The sequence below is a fragment of the Carya illinoinensis genome, chromosome 11 (assembly GCF_018687715.1).
Source record: "Carya illinoinensis cultivar Pawnee chromosome 11, C.illinoinensisPawnee_v1, whole genome shotgun sequence".
In the NCBI taxonomy this organism is placed as follows: Eukaryota; Viridiplantae; Streptophyta; class Magnoliopsida; order Fagales; family Juglandaceae; genus Carya; species Carya illinoinensis.
Genome location: NC_056762.1, coordinates 29436433 through 29459307, shown reverse-complemented (window position 1 = coordinate 29459307; position 22875 = coordinate 29436433). Strand labels below are relative to the sequence as shown.

The 22875-nt window shown below is 38.1% G+C and overlaps 1 protein-coding gene across 4 annotated transcripts; it reads right to left on the bottom strand.

Moving 5' to 3' along the window:
- Positions 1-10486: 10486 nt before the first annotated feature.
- LOC122281939 (eyes absent homolog) lies at positions 10487-21714 on the bottom strand. Of its 4 annotated transcripts, none has more exons than XM_043093816.1 (6): positions 21566-21714; positions 20797-21074; positions 20425-20592; positions 13982-14075; positions 12503-12697; positions 10487-11040 (listed from the first exon to the last, which is right to left on the bottom strand). In XM_043093816.1, exons 1-6 carry the CDS (start codon positions 21678-21680, stop codon positions 10781-10783), a joined length of 1110 nt encoding a protein of 369 aa, XP_042949750.1. In that variant the 5' UTR covers positions 21681-21714; the 3' UTR covers positions 10487-10780. The 4 variants fall into 4 exon arrangements, with proteins under 4 accessions (XP_042949750.1, XP_042949751.1, XP_042949753.1 ...); XM_043093817.1 differs by having other exon boundaries at positions 20797-21050; XM_043093819.1 differs by having other exon boundaries at positions 20797-21050; positions 21562-21701.
- Positions 21715-22875: the final 1161 nt, after the last annotated feature.

Here is a 22875-nt window from a genome sequence, read left to right as displayed (position 1 = left end):
TGTAGTGAATCTTATGTAATCTTCATACTCCTAGGATTCATTCTAGGACCAACTTAAGGTAAAGTTGCGGATAGCTTGTTTGAAGTTTTCTTTCTTCTACATTTGCACGGATCTGTCAGTATTTAGGACACACGTTGGCGCTTAATTCATTGTAGGAAAAGTGAATTCTAATGCTAAGATAGTTTAATGCTAAGATGAGTCAGAGACATTCACCCAAAAACTTATAATTGCTACATTGACAGCTTTGGCACAACAATGGCAGCAACCCCTAATCCATGTGAATGGGTTGAACTCCTTGGTGACAGTACAGTTTCCCCATCAACCAAAACCACTTGGCGTGTGAAAGGTCCAAGCCATCAAGAAAGGGCGAAATGTCGCCGGGCTAATCCCGTAGGAGACTTTTCCGACACTCAACTTGGATCTCGAAGTGACCGCATTTAATGCTTACTGTGAAGAGATTTAGCGTTATCTTATCTGAATCAACTTGCATTAATAAATAATTGAGTAACGAAGTAATCTTATCAAGTTATTATTTTCATAAGGTATTTTATAGAAATATTGTTTGTTTGAAAATATAATTGTATAAAATATTATAAAAAAATTATGTGTGTATATTTTTTTAAATTAATTTTGCATGTGAAAAGTGTTTAAAATATAATTGTGAAAATTACTGTAAAAATTATTTTTCTAAATAATTACAACTTGCTACCTCCAACTGCGAGTCTTGTCACGCGTCCGAATGTTTTTTTTTTTTTTTCCCTTATGGGTATAGCACCATTTGTTGGTCAACTAGGTCTCCTTATCGAGAGAAATAATATTTACAATTATAACGTAGATAAGTGTCGTGCAATCTTTTTAAAAATATAAGTAAATATAAAATCTATATAAAAAAAAATTATTTTTTTAATAATGAGTCATACTTTTTTTAAAATAATTACACAGTACTTGCACACTCCACGATTGTATCTAATATTACTTGCCAAATATATAATGATCCACTATTCTTCGTCTTGCCCTCTTCCATTCCTCACTTATCGATCCTTCCATTCCTTGCATATCCTTGGCAACTAGTGCTCGAACAAACTCGTCTTGTGTCTATGGACTTAATTGTTGCAATGTCTTGTATCCAACACTCTATGACTATGTTTGGGCGTTGAAATCAATTCTAACTCATTTTAAATGAATAATTATTGAGATTTATTATTTTTACAACTTCTCATAAAAAAATTTAAATTCATCTCAACCTATTCAAATACATATCTCAACATATTTACATTCAACACATCTGAATGGAATTCATAAAAAATTACTATTCACATATCAACTCAAATTATCTGAGATATCAACATCCAAACACAAGCTTAATTCCTACTTTCATATAAGTTGAGCGAAAATTATACCGAAACATGGAAAGCAGCAAAAAAATAAATAAAATGACTCAACCTCTACAAACAAATATATGAGAGATGAACTATTTTTTATTTTAATTAATAAAAATGAAACCAAAAAAAGAATACAGTAAGATAGATGCGAAAAATAAAAGATTATAGTTTAAACCAACTCTAATAGAATTCGAAATCTGTGATGACCCGTAAAGGCAACACACTTGTTTCTTTTCAGTCACAAAGGTCAGATCTGAAAAGTCTAGTGGTGGTGAGTCCGATGATCTGGCACAAGTGTCAAGAAGAGCTACCGAAAGGGGTAGCGCATGAGGACCACGCACAGATGGGGGCAATGCGTGAAAACCAAACAAGGTGATTTTCACAAAAGCATTGCTTAACTCCAAATGATTTTCGACCTATAAACTTGCTTGTGCTGCATGTGTCTATCGAGAGTTGCTAGAAAGTTATAAATCTGTGTTTTTCAACCTTGAAGAAAGTAAAATAAAACTAAGTAAAAAAATCTTAATAGACAAGGTGGGTGAATGGAGGAAGAAGAGGGAAGAGGAGGAGGAAACAGAGACCTTCACTCCCTCCTGTGAAAATCAGATCTAGAACTCTTGGTATTTTACGAGAAAGGGAAGGAGGCGCCTAGGGTTTTTGGATTTGAGATTAACAATAGTTGGTCTAAACAATAAATATCCTACATTTTAAATGCCCTTTTAACAGCAATTGGTCTTTAAAATGCCCTTTTAAAATCCAAGACAAAACAATAAATGTCAATTCTTTTCACTTGTTGCCAACAAAATAGGAAGAGAGTAAGTAAATCGGATTGTCTTGGAGGAAATCTTAATAAAAGTTTGTCATATCTCCAGCATTCTAAGATTTTGTTCAAATTGTTATTCGTGCACAAATTCCCATTATATTTTCATTACTACGAACAAAAGCTACTTGGGTATGTAGATGTCTGTATTTAAGCGCTTAATGAGGAGAAATATTATTCTTCATCTTAGACTATCGTCTTTAATTACATTTGTTGATATTGAATTGGATATAATATCTTAGGTTTGATACAATCTACCAAACCCAGCCCAAAAATGGATCTCATCAATAGAGAAAAGAGAGCAGGAAAAGGGGGACAAAGGCGAGGGACAATAGGGTGTGTCAAGGGAAGGTGGGATGTGAGAGAGAGAGAGAGAGAGAGAGAGAGAGAGAGAGAGAGAGCAATGATGGACAGAGGATAAAAGGGATCAGATCGAATGAGAAAACAGAACTTCTGGACGACTTTAGCTCCAACTTTTCAACCTCACAACAAGAGCTCCAAAGGGAAGATCTCTTCCATAAAATAGATTTCAAACTTCCATTGTACAACGAGGATGAGAGACCATGAGATACTGTAAAAAAATCATATTATAGTAGATTTTCCCTCCAAACAATCTACAGACGTAGGCCTAGTGTCAAACCATGTAAATCTATGTGTCTCCATCTCTTTTATTTTTTCTGCATTTATTTCCTATTCACTACCATGGATGTATGTGCAGATGCCGTACAACCACATCGAACTGCTGTTGGGGGCTCCAAAACATGCAGATCGAGGCTCGAATTGTCATAGTGAACATGGAATGCCTCTCTTTCTCATTCCAACATGTTCTACGATTTCTAGCATCAACATTTGGGGTTTTCCGTGTGATGTGATTTGTTTTCTACACCAAAAGTAGGAGAATGATGATTTTCTAGTATGCACAAGAATCTCCAAATGAGCAGATAAAATTTTTCCAGATAAGTATTCTTGACCTTTTGACTTTTATATTTACAAATAACAATATTGTGAAAAGTTGGGCTAGCAAACCTTTCCTCATCCAGGCAGTTGAATGCACTATGCACTTATGTGCTTTTTATGCACCCAAAATGTAAGGTTGGGAACCCTAGCTCCTCAACCATTTGAGCTGCGAGTGCTCAATGCACTTTGAGTATACCCTACAAAAAGAGAAGGGAGAACACGGGCGAGTTATGTGCACTTAAATGCACTGTGCACATGCATATGCACGTCCCAAGTCCTTGGCACCATGCACCTGCACAGGTCAAACATAGCATTGTCGTGCACATCCCAGCTGTGCATGGCATGCACACTCCCATGCAAAATGTACAATGTGTGCATGTTGTCGTGCACCTAGGAAGCTCCTCAGTTACTACTTCGACACCTGGCGTCCGTTTGATCCACCAGAGGCCACCACGTGGATCGTCGATGGTTTTTGTCTATGCCGCGCTGACCCTGGTCCATTGGGCTCGGCACAGTGCACCTAATGGGTGCACATTTTCGTGTACCTAGGAGGCTCACAGCAACTCACCATGAACTTCGCTAGCAAGAGCGGCAGCCACCACTTGGTCCATTAGTGACTTTCATCCACCTCCCAAGGTGATCCCGCTAAGGGGGATGTGTACACTAGAACAATTGGTGCATGGCTTAAGGCTCGTGACGCCCAACCGTGAGCTCGTGAGGCACTTGGCGGCCATCAGCGGGGTCGTCAACGTTGTCTGTCTCCAACATAGGATTTCCCTTCCTAAATAGCCATGGAGGTTGGAGCACCCATGGAAACCACTCGAGATGCATGCAATCGCGGGCATGGGAGCTCAGACACAATGCTCCTCAGCCACTACTTGGACACCGAGCTCCTCAGCCACCACTCTGCCACTCAAAGTCCATTGACCATAGAGAAGAAGCCTAACTCATCGTGAGCACCCTCCACGGCAAGCCAACATTAAACATTCTTCACAAAAAAAAAAAAAAAAAAAAAAGAAACAGAAGAGAAGAAAAATGAAGAAAAATCAGCAATGGACAAACTCAATCAAGTGAAAATCAGAAACAATGGCCTCATCATTCTAGTGTCAACACATCGCAGGAACTTACCTTGTCGAACTCACTTGCGCAACACAGGGCACTAGATACATATCCATGTTCGGTATCATGGATACCCCAGACCTTCATCATTGCCAAAGCATAGCTGCCCATCGGCCTCAACAACACATCTTAAACCTTCGACATGCTCTAGTAAAGTAATTCAAGTTTGCAAATCTCACATTTGTGATTTTGATTGTCTACGCTAACTGGTTGTTTTTCTTAGTAAAGTCAAGCATCTCTATCAAACAAAAGATAGGCACACCTCCTCGAGAGTCAATAGGCGAGCTTAGCCATTCGACTGCCCGACCTCCCTCATGGCGAGTTCACAGAGGGTCCAACCTTTCGACTGCCTGACTTATTCATTTCCTGTTGAGAGTCAACAGGCGGGTCTAGCCATTCGACAGTTCGACGTCCCTCATGACAAAATCACAGTAGGTTCAACCTTTCGACTGCCTGACCTTATTCATTCCCCGTTGAGAGTCAATAAGCAAGTCCAGCCATTCAACTGTCCTACCTCTCCCACAAAAAAATCACAGCGGGTCCAGCCTTTGACTGCCTGACCTTATTCATTTCCTGTTGAGAGTCAACAGGCAGGTCAAGCCATTCAACTGCCTGACTTCTCTCACAGCGAGTCTAGCCTTTCAATTGCCGAGCCTTATTCATTTACTAGTGGGAGTCAACAGGTGGGACCAGCCATTTGACTGCCTGACCTCCCTCACAGCGAAATCAGAGGCGACCTTGCTAAATTCCTGGTTGAGAGTCAATAGGCAAGTCTAGCCACTCGACTGCCCGACCTTCCTCAACTAGATAACAATACCACCATAACATCTTCTCCAACAAATGTCGAGTGTTTATACTCATGCCATAATTGGCACTAGCAGGTTAACTTCGAGAACGAGCTTCCGAGCTCCACAATCGCCTGGCGTGGGTTACCTTCGGGAATGAGGTGACAGACTCGACAACTGTTAGGATGGACCCAGGGGATCGACGGCTCCCTAACCACTTAATGTAGGTTACTACAAACAAACTCTATCATCAATAGCAAAATGCAAACGCCAACAACAATTCACATCAAGGGGCGAAAATCTACTAACATCATAAAAAAACAAAAACTTTTGAAGGATAAACACTCTTCTTTGCTAACGATAAACATTCATACAAACGAACTCAAAGCCAACTCATACCTCGCCAAAAGTCAATAGGCAAGTCCAACCACTCGAGTGCCCGACCTCCCTTGTGATGAGTCAATAGGCGAGAAATGTCACTAACCACCCGACCTCACTCACGCCTCATCAAAAGTCAACAGGCGGGTCTAGCCACTTGAGTGCCCAACCTCCCTTGTGACGAGTCAACAGGTGAGAAAGGTCACAAATCGCCTAATCTCACTCACACCTCATCGAGAGTTAACATGCGGGTCCAGCCACTCAACTACTCAACCTTCCTCGTAAAGAGTCAACAAACAGGAAAGGTCATGGACCACTTGACCTCCCAAGTGCCCAACATGCGGGCAAGTCTCTCGATTACCCAACCTCACCTATTGTGCCACATAGGTGGGAAAGATCAGGGACTGCTTGACCTCCCAGGCACCCAATAGTCAGGCAAGTCACTCGACTGCCCAACCTCTCTCCCACACATAAAAGCTAAGCTTCGCGCTTGCTCCTTACACAATCAAGCACACCTCCCGCTTATCTCACCAAGACGAGCTCTGCGCTCACTCCTGATGTGAGCACACCTCCCACTTATCTTGCCAAGCTGATCCTTGTGCTCGCACTTAATGTAATTGAGCTCATCTCTCACCAAAGCCAAGTTTCGCGCTTGCATCTAATGTGATCAAGCTCACCTTCTACTTATCTTGCCAAGTAGAGCTCTGCACTATCACCTAATGTGATCGAGCTCATCTCCCACCAAAGCCAAGCTTCACTCTCACACCTATCGCGGTCAAATACATCTCCTACGCTCAAAAATATTTATCACTTAATGCAAGCAAAATGGAAAGCCAAGGATCTGCTCCTAGAATTTATTTCTCTATAGACTTGCAGATTGTCTCTGTTGCTATTTTATCCTAAAGATTTCCAAAGCCTTCTTTTGGGACAAATTGACCTTAAGAATTGTGAGCAATTGAAAGGAATAAAATATCTCAAGTCCAATACGATCTACCAGGCCTAACCCCAACGAGAGATCTCATCAAAAAGGAAGAGAGAGGAGGAAAAGGGGGACAAAGGCTGGGAAAAATAAGTTGTGTCAAGGGAAAGTGGGATGTAGCATAAAGAAAGTGAGAGAGGTGACATAAAGTAAGGATGGGTAGGGGATAAAAGGGGATCTGACCGAATGAGAAAATTGGACTTCTAGACGACTTTAGCTTCAGCTTCTTTGACCTCACGACAAGATCCCTAGAGGGAGGATGTCCTCCAGAAAATAGATCTTAGACTTACATTATACAATGAGGATAAAATACTATAAGAGATTGTAAAACAATCATATTATAGTAAATTTACCCTCCAAATGACCCATGGATGTAGGCCTAGTGCCAAACTACGTAAATTTATATGTCTCCATCTCTTTTATGTTTCCTGCATTTATTTCCTATTCACTGTCATAGATATACATACAAATGCCATACATATGTATCAAACTGCTGCTTGGGGCTCCAAACCACACTAATTGTAGTATGAATCATTATAGTGGGCGGGGAATGACTCTTTCTCTCGGGAATTACTCTTTCTCTCATTCTAGCCTGTTGTGCAATTTTTGGCATCAACAGATGTGATAGGTTTTAAGTGGTTGTCTATTTAACTAGTCAATGTATGTAACTACTTATAACATGTCATATCAATAAATGTGATTCGAAATGACAAAATCTAGGATTAAGGGTTGCATTATTCTTTAAGGACTCACTTGGCACATCTATAGTCCTCTAATATGATATACTAGATTAATCAATTGGTTAGGCTTGAAAGAGTAACATCAATTTAAATCGAAATACAAGAATCACCCAGGCCAACCCTTTAGATTCCCATTTGGTTTTGTGATTACTGTATTGGGAAAAAATAATGATGACGACAAACAAGCGGAAGTAAATACAAACAAATCAATCACACAATACAAAATTAACGCGGTTCAGCAATGTGCTTAAGTCCACAGAGCTAAAGATGATTTTATTATGATGAATCACAAAATATACTTTGGGGCGAGATCTACATGTTCAAACACTTAGAGTGTATTAACTGTTAATTAATTACATATTTATAGTGTCACATGATAAAAACCCTAATTTTTTCTACTTTATTCACTTTAATGGAGTGTCGAGCTTGCTTTAAGCAAACTCTCTGTCTGAATTTAACTCGAGTTTCCTATTGAGTGAGTGTTGAACGAACTTTCTGCCTAGTGCTTTTTTGTTTGCAAAAAATGCCAAAATATTTCAATCACTTCGAGTTGGGCCTATCAATCCAAGCCTCATCAAAATCCCATTAAAAAACTATAAGATATTCTTGTCGGGTCGGGTAATCAAATCGGGCTGACATACCAATAAAAGTAAACTCCACAAATCCAACAGACTGCAAATTAAGAAAGCAGGATATTAAGATTGATATACGCAGTCTCCTAAATGCTGTTTTAATCAATCTTTCAAAGATGTTAGTGAGTAATTCTGCTTTAAGTCTATGCAACCAAAGGCGTAGAAAGGAGTGGTGACAAAAGTTACGCAATGATACAACACTGTTGAGATCTTAACAAAAAATATAAACAAATAGGAAGAAAACGAAACTACAACAAAAACGTTAATGAGGCGAAAGGGACATGACAAAACGCAAGTAGACCCCTCTTGAGAAGTACATGAAGGATGGGCAATAAAGTCCATAAGCTCCTTTCCTTTTATTTTTTGGCTTCAACCATATCCAAACTCTCTCTTTCTTTTCTAATAAATAAAATAAAGATTGCATAAACAAACTAAACAAAACAAGATCGGGTGGGGCCCACAAATACCCCGAAATGAATATTGCAACATATTAAAATAAATAAAAATAATACTTATAGTCGTAAGTATATAAATACTATATAATTATTTAAAAAATAAATAAATAAATATGAGATCTATATAAAAATAATAATAATAATTTTTTAATAATATATAATATTCGTCTAAAATAAATCAAAAAATAGGACTGAGTGGAGACCCACATTATTATGGGTTCTCTGATTATGGACGAGGTAACACTCTTACTCTATTTCAAACATCCATGCCATTAAAATTTGCAAGTATTAATTCTTAATGACATAACATTTATGATACCATTCTAAAACTACTTAAAAAATATTTAATATTTATTCTAAAACGAGTATATTACAGTGTATAAAACTAAATAAAATAAATAAATTAGTCCGATCCTAATGGATTTCGAGGTCCAAAGGCCCAAAAAAATTAAAAAAAAAACAAAAATTGTTAGCCACAAGATTTTTGCCGCAACATGAAGACTTTTCCATGCTAGAGAGACTGTAAAACAAATCCATAAACATGCAAGCTTGTTTGGAAAGTAAATTAAGGTTAGATGAGTTAAGATAAAATTTAAAAATTAAATAAAATATTATTATAATATATATTTTTTAATATTATTTTTATTTTAAAATTTGAAACTGTTAAATTATTTATTATATTTATTTGAAAATTTAAAAAAAAAAATTATAATAATTAAATAAGATGAGTTGAGATATTTTTAATATCTAAACAACGCTTTAAATAGACCACCATATACTACTTTTCTTAGTCTTTCTCCGCATATCTAACTTGATCCCATCTGGATATTCCTTGCATTATTGACTGACTAGTTACTAAAGTCTCTCCTCAATAATTTAGCTGTATCTGTAGTCTGTACCCTTCATTTATTCTTTTGTTTTTCCCTTTTAATTCACAAATAAAAAATTTCTGTTTTTCCAAAAATTAAAATGGCAAAGAACACCACACTCCCCCCCCCCCCCCCCCCCCCCCCCCCCCCCCCCAAAAAAAAAAACCAAAAAACCCCAGAAGCCAATTTCTTGTTTTCCCTCCCTCCATAAATACAGCCCATGAGATTGTAAAATGACAGCAATATATAGACGCAACATACCTCTAATTTGTGGCCCTGGCATCCACAATTCACCTGCCAGAATGGTTGTGGAGCCTCCTTGGGGTTGTTCGATATGTTTTCTGGCTACCAAACAAGTCCTACTCACCCTTTACACACGTTTAAAGTTATTCGGTGTGGAGTTCAGAAATGATTGCTAACTTTGCTGCCTGGCCAGCTTTTGGGTGGGGGAGCAATAGGATAAGATGTCAGAGTGCTCTGCTGCGCAACAGACCAACTAAAAGACATTACAAGATTTGCCTTCAACTGTTCCACATTATCCACTTCGTACCTTGCTTATCTAAAGCAATCCACTTGATTTGCCAAGCATATGCTAAATGCCCCCACCTAATCTAAGTTAATGAGATAAGGCAGCAGTTTAGCGACCAAAATGTTAAAGACTAAGATCTGAATCTTATTAGATCTTATGTCTCTTCACTTGATTAGATTAACTTCCATACCTCAGACAATTTTGATCCACACCTGAGCCTCAAAATGAAAAGCCCTGAATTTGATAGGAAAAGTTTCCTGATATTTTTGCTAAAGATGGGGGGAAAAAAAATCAGGACTGAATTCCCATCTTTTTTTCCAAAGCCCTATCAATTCCAAGGCCGACATCTCATACCATGGATTGGCCCATAGATATATTGCCACCATTCCAGCTATGCCTACAAATTCTCAGCCACATTTCAATCTATTCGTGCCCAGTAGTTTGAAGGGACGGACAAATAGTTTGAAATAACAGACCGCTAGACATTGACACTTCTACAAGGTCTACAAATCGAATGCACTCATTAGCCAGACATCAAAATATTTCCTGGGGGGTTCAGATTGGTCATACACTCATACGTATCATATGCACGACCAACTCCACTGATATTCTCATGCCTGCCTATTCAAACAAGATATCACGTGCAGCAGAAAGAACGTGTGGATTGGTTTATGACTATGAAATATGTATAAAAATGTGTCCTACTTCAAGGAAAACCTCATGGTAGTCATGTAAGTGTGCGATCTATATTCTCTCACATAAGATTAATATTTACAGTGAACATTAGCAATATGTTAAATATAAAGGAGACATTAACTTCAAGAAAGGAGACAATAGGAACTTAACAAAAATTTGACGTAATAAATACAAAAAGCAATGGATTCTAAGAGAATTCTTTAAAGAAAGAGTCTGGACAGATGACCATAACCATGTTTACAAGGCAACGTTCAGGGAAAAATATTATTTCACCTCTCTAATTTTCTATTTCAATTAGCATAAGGCCTATTAATCGGTTGGGGTCATCTAATTCGCATCATTTATACAAAAACTGAGACTTCCGTGAATGCTTCTCTCTTTCTATATACAGATAGAACTCCCAGAAAGGAAAACAGCTTACTAGTGCGCAGGATGAGACTTAATCTTTGTCATCTTCAGCATCGGGGCTTCCATATACAACAGAGAAATAGTAACCTACTGTTCTCAATGTGAGGCCAGGAAACCTGTGAGAACTGCCTGGTCGCAGATCAATCTTAACAAACGGCCATCTCATGGCTTGTGCAGCTTCACATTCTTCCCATCCATCCCCAATTACACAAAAACGAACATTTGAACAGCTAAAACGCTCCTTGATCCATTGAAAACATTGGACTTTCCCCACTTCCCATGAGCTGTAAACTGAAGAAATGGCAGATCTGTCACTACCTACTACTTCAACTTAAGCTTACGTAAATGTGAGAGATTCGTATTAACATAATCCAAAAGATACAAGCCCTAAAGTATTGTGCAAATGAAGTTTCACATATGGGTTATTAAGGGAGAGACTTGTATTAACATTAAATAAAAAAGATACAATCACCAAAGTATTTATGCAAAGTCACGTTTTGTATATTGGGATAGTATTAGAGGCAAAGATAAATAACAAAAAACAACAAATGAACATTCACTGGCAGAAAACATGAATTTGTTGTATCACTAGATCATAAAGCATAGGTGATGCTCTTGTATATGTCCAGTGTACTTAGACTATTGCTTTTACCCCTATTATCAATAAAAAAAAAAATACACCGATTAAAAAACAAAACTGGCAGAAAACATGAATTCATTTGCTGCATTACATTGCATGTCTCCACAGTTTCCATCAAATATCACAAGCAAAATAGGGTTTTTCTGATAGGTAAAATAAAATTTTATTAAATCAAATAAAACAGGTTTCCTGCATTAGAGGACATGTAGATCATTTATGGTAATTCTGAGGCCTCATTTGATTACGTAGAAGAGATCAGATGAGTTAAAAGTTGAATAAAATATTATTAGAATATAACTTTTTAATATTATTTTTGTTTTGGCATATGGAAGTTTGGAAAAGTTGTAATGATGAGATAAGATGAGATGGTTTGTGAAAACAAACCAGGCCTGAGGCATTACTTTGCCACGTTAAGGAAATACTCCGTTCATGCAAACCAGAAAACCAGCAGGCTGACCTTTAAACTGTTCTAAAGAATGTGAAGAGCCTTTTATTTATTTATTTTTATGTCCGGGAACCTCTCCAAGGTAGGGCCCTTCGGACCCACCCCTGTAGAGCTATGGAGCTATGCTGCTTATAGAAATCGCAATCATATGACTAAGAGGTTATTATGCTCTTCTAATTGGCTGATGATATACTTTTACCCATCTGGTTCATGAACTATTGACAAAAATGGAGTTTCCACACATTCTATACCATACGGTTTCTGGTAAAAGAAAGATAAACAAAAAGCATGTGAAGGGCTCACTTAACTGTAGCTTGATTGTCAAAAATTCTATCCTGGTTATGTGGTCAGCAAATAACTTAGAAAAGACTGTGCATTGAGAAACTTATTCTGAGGCTCCCACTTTAATGGTGCATAGTATTTCTCTTCAACATTGACAGTTCAATCATCTAAAATACTACATCATGTATTGTCGGAGCTTAGACCGATACGACCTCTCTAAACAGGCAATGGAGATTAGTATACAGCAGACACATTACTGTGATAAGGTCAAGTAGGTAGAATAGAAACAGCTAATGGCAGTTCAGATACCTACAAGTCAAAAAACAAGCATAAGCTGATCAAAAGTGTATTTCAATTAAACATCAAAGAGAGGAAAAAAGACTTGCCATTTCCATGTGTTATTATACCATCAAGACGAAAGAGCAAGCATTTGACAAGGCTGGGTATTAGTGACCCAGAAGTCACTAAAACATTAACCTGCTGATAATTTGAATCAGAAGAGTCAACGGCGCCAACAGCAGAGGCAACAGAAGACATTGCGTCTTTCTTCCCACTTGAACACTGCTCCAAGAAGGCTCGTGCTATATATATATATATATATATATAGAGAGAGAGAGAGAGAGAGAGAGAGAGAGAGAGAGAGAGAGAGAGAGAGAGAGAGAGAGAGAGAGAACTGTGTAAGCAAAAAGATGTCATGCAATAATAGTAGGACATGAGATAGCAAAGCACACTACAAAGTATATCTCAGACTCCACAAGAAGATACTCATCACCAAGGTTTGCAGACACAAATCCAGTCAGCACAAAGGCAAAGGAAAACCATGTCAAGTACTTACATGACTACAAGAAAGAAATGTCTAGTCTACGTACACCATGGAGGGCATGTTTGGTTTAATTATCAGGAAGATGTGCATGAAAAATATAATTGAGGGTAGAAGTAAAAAAATTAGCTCCATCTTTCCACATCCACAATTCCAATGTCAAGTACATTTTTTCCCAGGGACTCATTATTTCGCTAAGCAGCCATTATAGAGTAATTGCCAAAATTTCTGCCTCAGGCCAAGAATAGTTGTTGCATTGATTAGTTCCCAGTATGCATACTTGTCATCAAGAAAAACTATTGCCAAATGTAGATAATTTAATGTTGCCATTCCCCATCATTACGAGATAATTAAAGAATGTCATTCTAGGACACTGTATTGGAACAAGCATATTGGTTTCTCCATAGCCTAGAGGGTGTGACTGGTATCCCTGTTTTTCACTAAAAGTCCATTGATTATAGAACCCGTATTTTCAGTATGGCTAATGATCTTTTGCTTCCACTTTATTTGGGTTCATTGCACTTAAAAAAAAAAAAAAAAGGAGCTGCTAGCAAAGTCAGAAATTTGTGCCATGTAGTTTAGTTATTTGGAGCAACATGATAGACAGACATTTATCGTTTTGAGACACCTTAGAATTCACTTTTTTTTTTTTTTTTTGAGATCAACGCTTGACTGAGTACTGCTTTGGAGTGTATCTGCTTTTCATCTTGAGGAACCCATCTAATATTTTTCCTTGTGCCACCCTCTTTTCTTAAAATGAAAGAAAAAATCGTGGCCAATATAACAAGACCCTGGTTCACTGCCAATTATTAAACCATTAAAAGTATCTCTATACGTGCAGATGGCTCTCCCTTAATGGTCAATTGTATTTTTTCATTTTTGCCTAGGTGTGGTGGAAAAAGTAAAATAATATACAAAAGAAAGCCAAATATGTGAAAGACTTCAGCAACATGAGACAAGAAGTCCAGTAGTAAACCAAAACATCAAAACCTTCGAAGTAAATGATTGAATCACCATGCAGAAGCATCATTATTAGATAACATACCTGACGAAAGCCATCTATCTGTATACTTATCAGTGACATCATACAATTCATCCCAGAGTTTCGTTGTCTCTTGATCAAAAAAGTTATGCAAGCCCTGAGAGAGAGAGAGAGAGAGAGAGAGAGAGAGTTATCTCTTGTTGATGATACCATAACTAAGATTAGCTACAGGAAGTAAATTATCACTTCCAATGTGATGCTATGTGGATCTATGTAAATGAATGAGGCAACTTCATAAAATCGATTCATTCCATTTGGTAATAGTCTTCAAACTTATATGCGAATAAAGTTTAATTCGGTTGAAAAACCTAAAGTTAATGATTGAACTACAACCTGGCAAAACTATTATCACTATTGCTAAAGACATTATAAATAACAATTAATCTGCACCAAAATATCACAATATAAGAAAAGGAAAGAACATTATTTTGTTCAACTAGGAGAGGTATGGTAAAACTAAGCTGAATTCTCATTTAAACTCTTAGATATGCAAATGTGGGAGAGGGACCTATTTGACTTTGCTTGTTATGCACTTGTAATACCAAATATAGACAAGAATATGCATATTTACACAGATTGTCCCAATGTCTGTTTCCGTATTTGCATATTTTCCCAAGTTTTAGGAATATATATATATATTTGGCGCATGTTTGTTTCCTGTAGTCTCAAAAAGCACAGTGGTCTTACCATCATAATTAAACATTTTTTTCGTTAATATTTTTACCAATTACCTGTCTATGGCCAAATTTTGCATTATATTCTAGGTCATTGCGTCTACTATTTTTTTTTATTTTTTGAATAGGTCATTAGGTCTATTATAACATACTGAACCAACATCCTGTTTGGCCATCCTCTCAATCTGGTAGAGGCTCCTACTTGAGTCACATCAGACCACACTGGTAGAGTCAAAGGTTTTGTTGCACAACCAGAGCATCTTAAACAATTTTTTAACATCTAAATATTGCCAACTATCATCTTTCAGTATGTAATATATATAACTATATATTGTTTAATTATATATTGAACAGTACTTAACATCTTTTTTATTGCTGCTCATTTGTTGGAACATCTATTTTTTGTAGGTAAACAAAAACTTTATTGATAAATGATAACTAGGCCTAGCCCAAATACACAGGACGTATACAAGAGAAAGCACCTAGCTAAGGATCATTCATCTAAACATCTGAAAAATGCACCAAAAAAGGCAAACGGTAACCATCTTCCACGCTGCTGTAATTTGGGGTATACCATAGAGACCTCAACAACTAGCAATAAGATCAGCAAGCTTCCTAGGTAACCCAACTCTGTTGAATATATCATTCCATAGCGTTGGGTAATGGGTCCAGAATTAAATTCTAGTAGCCAACTGGAACCAACTCTGACTTGGATAAATTCACTTTTAAGCCAAAAACAGCCTCAAAGCAAAGTAGAAGTGCCCTGAGTGCCCGAACCCAGTTTAGCTTTGCCCCATAGAAGATAAGGGTGTCATATGCAAACAACAAATGAGAGATGTGAATAGTACCTTGATGTATATCACCAACCAAAAAAACAGTCAAGAACCCACTGCTAACCGGAAATCATTCTCCTACATGCCTCTATGACTATGACGAAGAGAAGTGGGGACAAGGGATCTCCTTGCCTTAAGCCTTAGGAGCTGTTAAAAAAATTCAACTGGGCAACCATTCACTAACACTGAAAACCATACCGTCGATATACACCACCTAATCCATGTGCACCATTTCTCCCCAAAGCCACATCTCCCAAGCAAATATGACAAGAAGTCTCAGTTGACATGATCATAGGCCTTCTCTATATCCATCTTACACAAGAGACCCAGATTGCTGGATTTTAGTTTACTATCTAAACATTCATTGGCAATGAGTATGGAGTCCAAGATCTTTCTTTCCCGTACAAATGCGTTTTGGGGTTTCATAATGATCTGCCCAAAACTCCTCCCAATTGATTTGCAAACACATTGGAAATAATCTTATACATCCCATTCACAAGGCTAATGGGCTAGTAATCCTTAATCTCTGATGCCCCAATTTTCTTAGGAATAAGTGAAATAAAAGTGTCATCCAGACTTTTCTCAAATTTTCCAACCGAAAAAAATTTGTGAAATACCTTCATTAAGTCCTCTTTCACCACATCCAACAAGATTGGAAGAAGCCCATACAAAATCCATCTGGCCATGGTGCTTTGTCTTTACCATCTTTTTCACCACTTCATGAACCTCGGCCTTCTCAAATGGCCTTTCCCACAAAGTATCTGCTACTCAGTGGACTCAAAGGCTAGCCCATCAATCTTTGGTCTCCACCCCAGTAGCTAGGTAAGCAGCTGCTCAAAAAAACCAGCAGCATGTTCCTAAATCTCTAGGACATCCGTACAAACAGTTCCACCAATATTCATCATCTCAATGGCATTAGTTCTCCTATGAGAATTTGCTATTCTATAGAGGAATTTCGTACTATAATCTCCTCCTTTCAACCATAAAGCCTGAGATTTCTGCCACCAAGAGATCTCCTCCATCAGAGTAACCCTCTCTACTTCTAAGACTAAATCTGTCCTCCTAGCAAGTTCCTCCATAGAAAATGCATGTCCCTCCTATGTCCTCTCTAGTTCGTGGAACTCCTCCAATAATGATTTCTTGTTGTTGCCAAGATCTCCAAAAGACTGTGCATTCCAAAGCTTTAAATCTTTTTCTAAAGCTTTCAGCTTACTTGCAAAGATGAAGCTAGGGGTACAGTGGATCTGATAGAAGGACCACCATTGCCTAACCCATTCCACAAAGCCTTCAATTTTTAACCACATATTCTCAACCTTAAAATATCTCCTTCCACCTTGAATACCCCTACAATCCAACAAAATAGGGAAATGGTTAGAACATAATCGAGGCATTCTTTTTTTACATCTCTGGGAAATGAGTTTCCCACTCTGGGGAGACTGAGAATCTGTCCAATCTAGACCATGTCTAGTTGTTGGACCATGTAAATGCACCACCCATTAGAGGAATGTCCACCAATCCCAACTTGAAACTACAATCCGAGAAGCTTGACATTGCTAGCCGTAACCTTCTATCTCCCAATCTTTCACTCGGAAATCTGACAACATTAAAATCCCCTCATATACACCAAGGAAGGTCCCACCAGCTATGTAACCCGACTAACTCTTCCCAGAGAAAATTTCTACTACTGTCCGAGGTCAGACCATATATTCCAGCAAAGGCACATCGAAAACTATCCTCCACATTCTGAAAAGAACAAGCTATTATGTATTCCCCGATATATTCCTCCATTCTTTCCGCCACCCTTCTATCCTACATAACTAGTACTCCACCAGCCACCCCAAAGAAATACCCAGCCAACATATAGACAGTTCCAAAAAACTTCTAATGATGTCCCTTGGAATATTCTCAATCTTTGTTTCATGTAAGCACACAATACCCGCCTTCTATTCTCGGAGAAAATTTCTTATCCGCAGGCGCTTATTAATCTCATTAAGCCCCCAGACATTCTAAGAAATAATCTTAGGCTTCGTAAAGATAGTGCTGACCCCTTCCCTTTGGATCTTTCTTTACTTGAGCTACCCTCATAATTAATAGACCAAGTTAATCTCTTAAGCTCCCTCTATTTTTTTTAGCCCAATTTCTTGATATGATTATTTCCATTTTCAATCGCCATTAGCAAAGCCATAAACTACTCTTTAAAGCCCTTGCACTCAATTCCCACACAACGCTGAATTTCTTTCACCTTATCCATTTCCCAATCCAAAACAATATGCTGACATGGAGGTAGAGACTTCAACTGTATAGGCTCCCCATCCATCTCGCCCCCTTCCCTTGATGCCCACGGCGATGCCAACAGAAACCCTGTCACCTCCTCAGCAAAAAAATCCCGCTCGGTAGAATCACAAATATGGTCCACTAACTGTAAACAACCTTCAGTAACAGCCTCGTCACCCGCACCCATCGCCATCTGTAGGTCCCCTTCATCTATACTACCCCTCAGACCTTTCTATCCCCCAACCACATGAGAATTACCAGCCGACAGGAAAGGAGGTGAATCTCCCGTTGTCGTCAACTCCACTGGAAGCATGGCCGCTGGAGGAGACAACACTAGAGGCTCCATCCCCCCTTCATCTAGGCTTCCCATCAGTCCTTTTTGGGGACATCGTGCCTAGAAACAGACGACCGCCAGTGAGTGGGTTTGGAAACCCATTTTTGGTACCGAGACTACCAACTCTGGTGATTCCACCACAGCTATGTCCTCCCCTTCTTCCACCGCTAGCAGTCCCTTTGCCTGCGACTAGCCTACCGGGATCCTCTCCAATGGCGATGGTTTGCATCCTCTGGTCGATGGGGCTGCATTGTGTGGTTTGCGTGGTTCTTTTCTCCTCCAAATAGGGCCCACTTGGTTCTTGGTGCTTAGGAGACTCATAGGCTAAGGCCTAAACCCTAGGCCTGCATCTTGCTTTTCTTTCTCTTTAGATAAATTCACCGACTAAAGCCCACTAGACTGGCCCACTTCACAATCCAAGCTAACCAAGTTGCCTACAACTAGGCAGTCTATTTCCTTTCCTTTAAGCCCACCCCCTTATTCTCCTCAGCGCACCATATAAGACACTCCAACTTCTCTTGCAACACATCCATCTAGTTTTTCATGCCCGTTAGTGTACGACGCAGTCCTTCCTCTGTCAAGCCGACAGCCCCCTTGCCACCACCATCGTATCTCTGTACTCGCCTTGAACCTATGGCATTATCTAACTACACTGGACTAGCAGCTCCTCTCGAGCTAGCCAACGTGTAAGACCTTACCCTCGACCTGAAATTTTCACAGGACAACACCAATGCCTATGGTTGTTGTAGAACTTCCCTATACAAGCACGTGTAAGGTTGGTTCAAAACCGCTATCATGACAGGCGATGGCGTACGAGCATGACCACTCTCACTTCCAGCCTCCCTCATTGCCTCCACCAGCTTCCTCCAACCCTTTCCATCCCCCCTCCTCTAGAATGAAAATGAAGTTCGGTCAACCACCACCTCCATACTCCACCAATGCCATGTAATAACCATGTGAGTTAGAACATCCACACCTTATATTATGCCGAAAGCTAATCCAAAATCCATCACCCAGCACCATCATTATATGATGATGGCCTTCTTTCAAATAGCATCCCTAGCTAAGAGGTAATTTCCAGTATTTTCTTACAAAATCCACAACTAGTCATCCACACTATCCACAAGCAACCTCACCCTCTCCACAAATAGTCAATTTAAACAAAGGGTATTGTTGGTGGGTATTTGCTTAACCCTTTCCTCTATTTGTCCTCTTTGGTAATACCTTTCCCATGTTCCATATAAAGTACGTCATCCTACTCACCTTAAGACCTTTAGATTCTTAAGCCTTCATCAAATCTTGTAAGTAATTTTTTTTTATTGGCACTGGGAGTCCTTGAACAACATCCTGACTAACACAAGGGGTGCACACACCCTCGGCAAAGAGTTTCTCGCAAGTGCACCTCGTGTAATTGTAACTAATAATAATGTAATCTTAGTTTCCTCTAACAAATTGATATTTCAATCTATAATTATAGTGACATAGCAAGGCATATGCTTTGAGTTTCTAAAGTCTTGCGCCAAGGTTCTAACTAATAATCATCTTAGTTTCAGGAACAAGAGTTGTCACTATGGAAGAGAAATGACTGTCAGGACCAGCAATTATCTCTCCTTATGTAACCCATATCCTCCACACTTAATCAGCATTTGATAGACCTTTTTTGTTCATAAGAGCATCTGATAGACTATCTAACTCCAAGAATTCTTCAAAAATAAAAAATAAAAAAGATATGCACACATAAAACCTTTTTTTTTTTTGTTTTTTTGATAAATATATGCACGCATAAAACCTTTTCAACATATATCCAATAAACCTTTCCAAGCTAGATGCATGAGCTAAGTGAATCCATAAATACAACCACAAGAAATGCCCTTGCATGCACACACATGCACACACAAAAGTTCAAAGTATTAATTATCTAATTTTCACATACCAAATTTATATCTTCAACACTAGAGAATAAGTACACTAACAAAAAGTTGCCTAGATATGTCTACTAAAACTTCGCCTAATATGCCAGCAACACATAAGCTGTATCCATTGTGAAATTGAAGCGCAGTGCACAGAAACAAACGTAACAGTACACATGCAAACATAGATAATAAAGATAGTGAAAGTAATATCAAAAATGTAATAATCATCTTGAGCGCAAATGTTATATCAGTTTTTTTCTTAATCATTGCTTACATAAGCAAATAGCAAGGAGTCTCAAGCAAAAAAACAATGATTGATTAAAAAAAAAAAAAAAACTGATCTCAATTTCCTTCTTGATTTTTTCCCTCTGTGAGAATTATCCCCTCAGATAGAGTTATGAACACCATTTTTTTATACCTTTTCATATTTTTGGGCTATGTATCTGTGCCTGTAGGCTAGTTTCCTTTTGTTGTCATCATCATGTGGTGGACCAAACCCATCTTGGTCAAATTTGTAACCAGAAAGATCCTTCCCGTCATCATATTGGAGCAATGCATCAAGAAACGGCTTATTGTAGTTCTCAATCTGTGCGTACAACACCAAACTCAACAAACAAAATCTCAAAAGAAACTCTCCAGGCATAAAACAAGTCATAAAGGATTCAGATCAGATATCCAAAGAACAAATTCGGAATTGCAATGCAAGATAGAACACACCTAAGCAAAAAGGCAAACATACATGTTCATAGAAGAAATGACTGTCTACACCTAAGCAAAAAGGCAAACATACTTGTTCATAGAAGAAATGACTGTCACACAAATCAAGAATATGTTTCTCCCACATCTTCCCGATTTCTACACCCTTCTGCACGTCCTTCAAACCATTGAAAGCCTCAGCATACATCCCATTCAACAAGGACTTGAGCAGTATAAGTGTCTCATCCATGTCCCATATATATACATCTAGTCTCCCATCCACGGTGTCTTCAACAATCCCTTTTGTTTCTTCGTGTGGAACATGCAGATTATCACCCATGATGTTGTCTATTTTGGCATCAAAGAAGCAACCTTAAGAAAGTCCATAAAACAAATCACATATAATATATCATATAGAAATATATCTCATTATCAACAACCACAACATAGGTGGTTTTATGGGATTAACTATATGACTTGTAAAACAAATATTCAAACGGAGTTATTAGGAAGTGGGAAACCAACAGAAACTTGTGGGCAGCTAACAACTGCGCATACTTTATAGAATTGAATCAAAATAATGGGAAAAAGGATCATAATAAAACGTCATCTGATTCAGTAAACGAAGTACAGTAAAGTAGACATAGTTTCTCAAAGACCTTTATTTCGAATAAGATTAGATTTTTCTTTGTGATTCTTTCTACAGAACTAGCAACTCATTTGCACTAAAAAAGGGTGCCAAGAGATTTTCAACATGATAAAAAATATCGAAGTCCATCGAACATAAACATAGATACGCAAATGTAAACATCGTAAATATAAATCTATATAAGATATGTATATATCTATCTTTGTGTACTTGCATGGAGCGGAGGGAGTAGCTGGGGCAGCAGCCGATGAAGCAAACTTCTGATTTATGAGGAAGAACAAGCAGTTGAGCGACAACAGAGATGGGCAACAGGACAGGGTAAAGGCCATAGACAAGGCACATAAAAGGAGGGCTGTGGCTGCTACGACGTCGTCTCTGTTGCAGATTTGTTTTTGGCACCCGCACGCGGATTCGGGTATACCGCTATATCCGGATCCGTATCCGGATGTGTAATGTATTATGTATAACTTTTATTGAAATTCGAATATCCACTATCCAAAAGCCGTCCATTTTTTTGTTTTTTAGAAGCTTTTTCTAACTAAAATTTTTTCAAGAAAAAAAGAAAAATGTTGAAAAATAATAAATACAATGAAATAAATCTTTAAACATCAAATAAATCTCAAATTGTCCATTTGTCCATAAAAATAAAAATATATCAAAATGTAAAACTAAATTTTGGGTCAAAATGAATGAATAAAGCTAATAACAACTAACTACATTTTTAAATAAATGAATATAACAAAAATAATCCAATATTCATCGTGTAATGTCACAAGCACCAAGAAGAAAAAAGAAAAAGAATATAGAATAAAGATTTGGAGAGAGAAAACTAAAAATCAATGTATTATTTATCTTGCTATTCCGCACTGTAGCCTTTTATACAATCTTGGATTTTATTCCAATTGGTAATTATGGGTTTTGATAACAATTGTGGACTTTAATATTCCTTACAACAATTACAACTAACTAAACACACCTCAGGTCTGACTAACTCGGCCCGTATGTTACCCTTCATACTACACTTATTTTCATGTGTGCTCGAGCTTATGTTACCCTAAGAATGCTTTGCACACAAGGTGTAGGTAGGCTATTGACATTGGCCGAAACTCCTCCCATGTGGCATCCTTAGCCAATTGTCCCTGCCAACGAACTAGTAACTCAAGCAAGGGTCGATTGTGGTGCTTGCAGAGTCATCAATTGAGGATTTTGATTGGTTCTAGTTTAAGGATACCAGATGAATCAATTGTATGAAGCTAAGGCAAAAGCACTATTGAAGACCCAAGCTTGCGCTTCAAATAAGTTACATGAAAAACCAGATGAATTTGAGAGAAAGCAGGCAACTGAAGCTGATAAGCAACTTCCCCAACCCTTTGAGTCACTTGAAGGGCCCATAAAACCTTGACACTAGTTTAAGAGACCAGTACTTTGACATTGAAGACTCTTAATATGGCTGCAACTAAAGGTAGACTCCTTTGCAAGAGTTTGTTCCTTTCTTTTTAAATCAGTAAATCTTTTCATGCAATC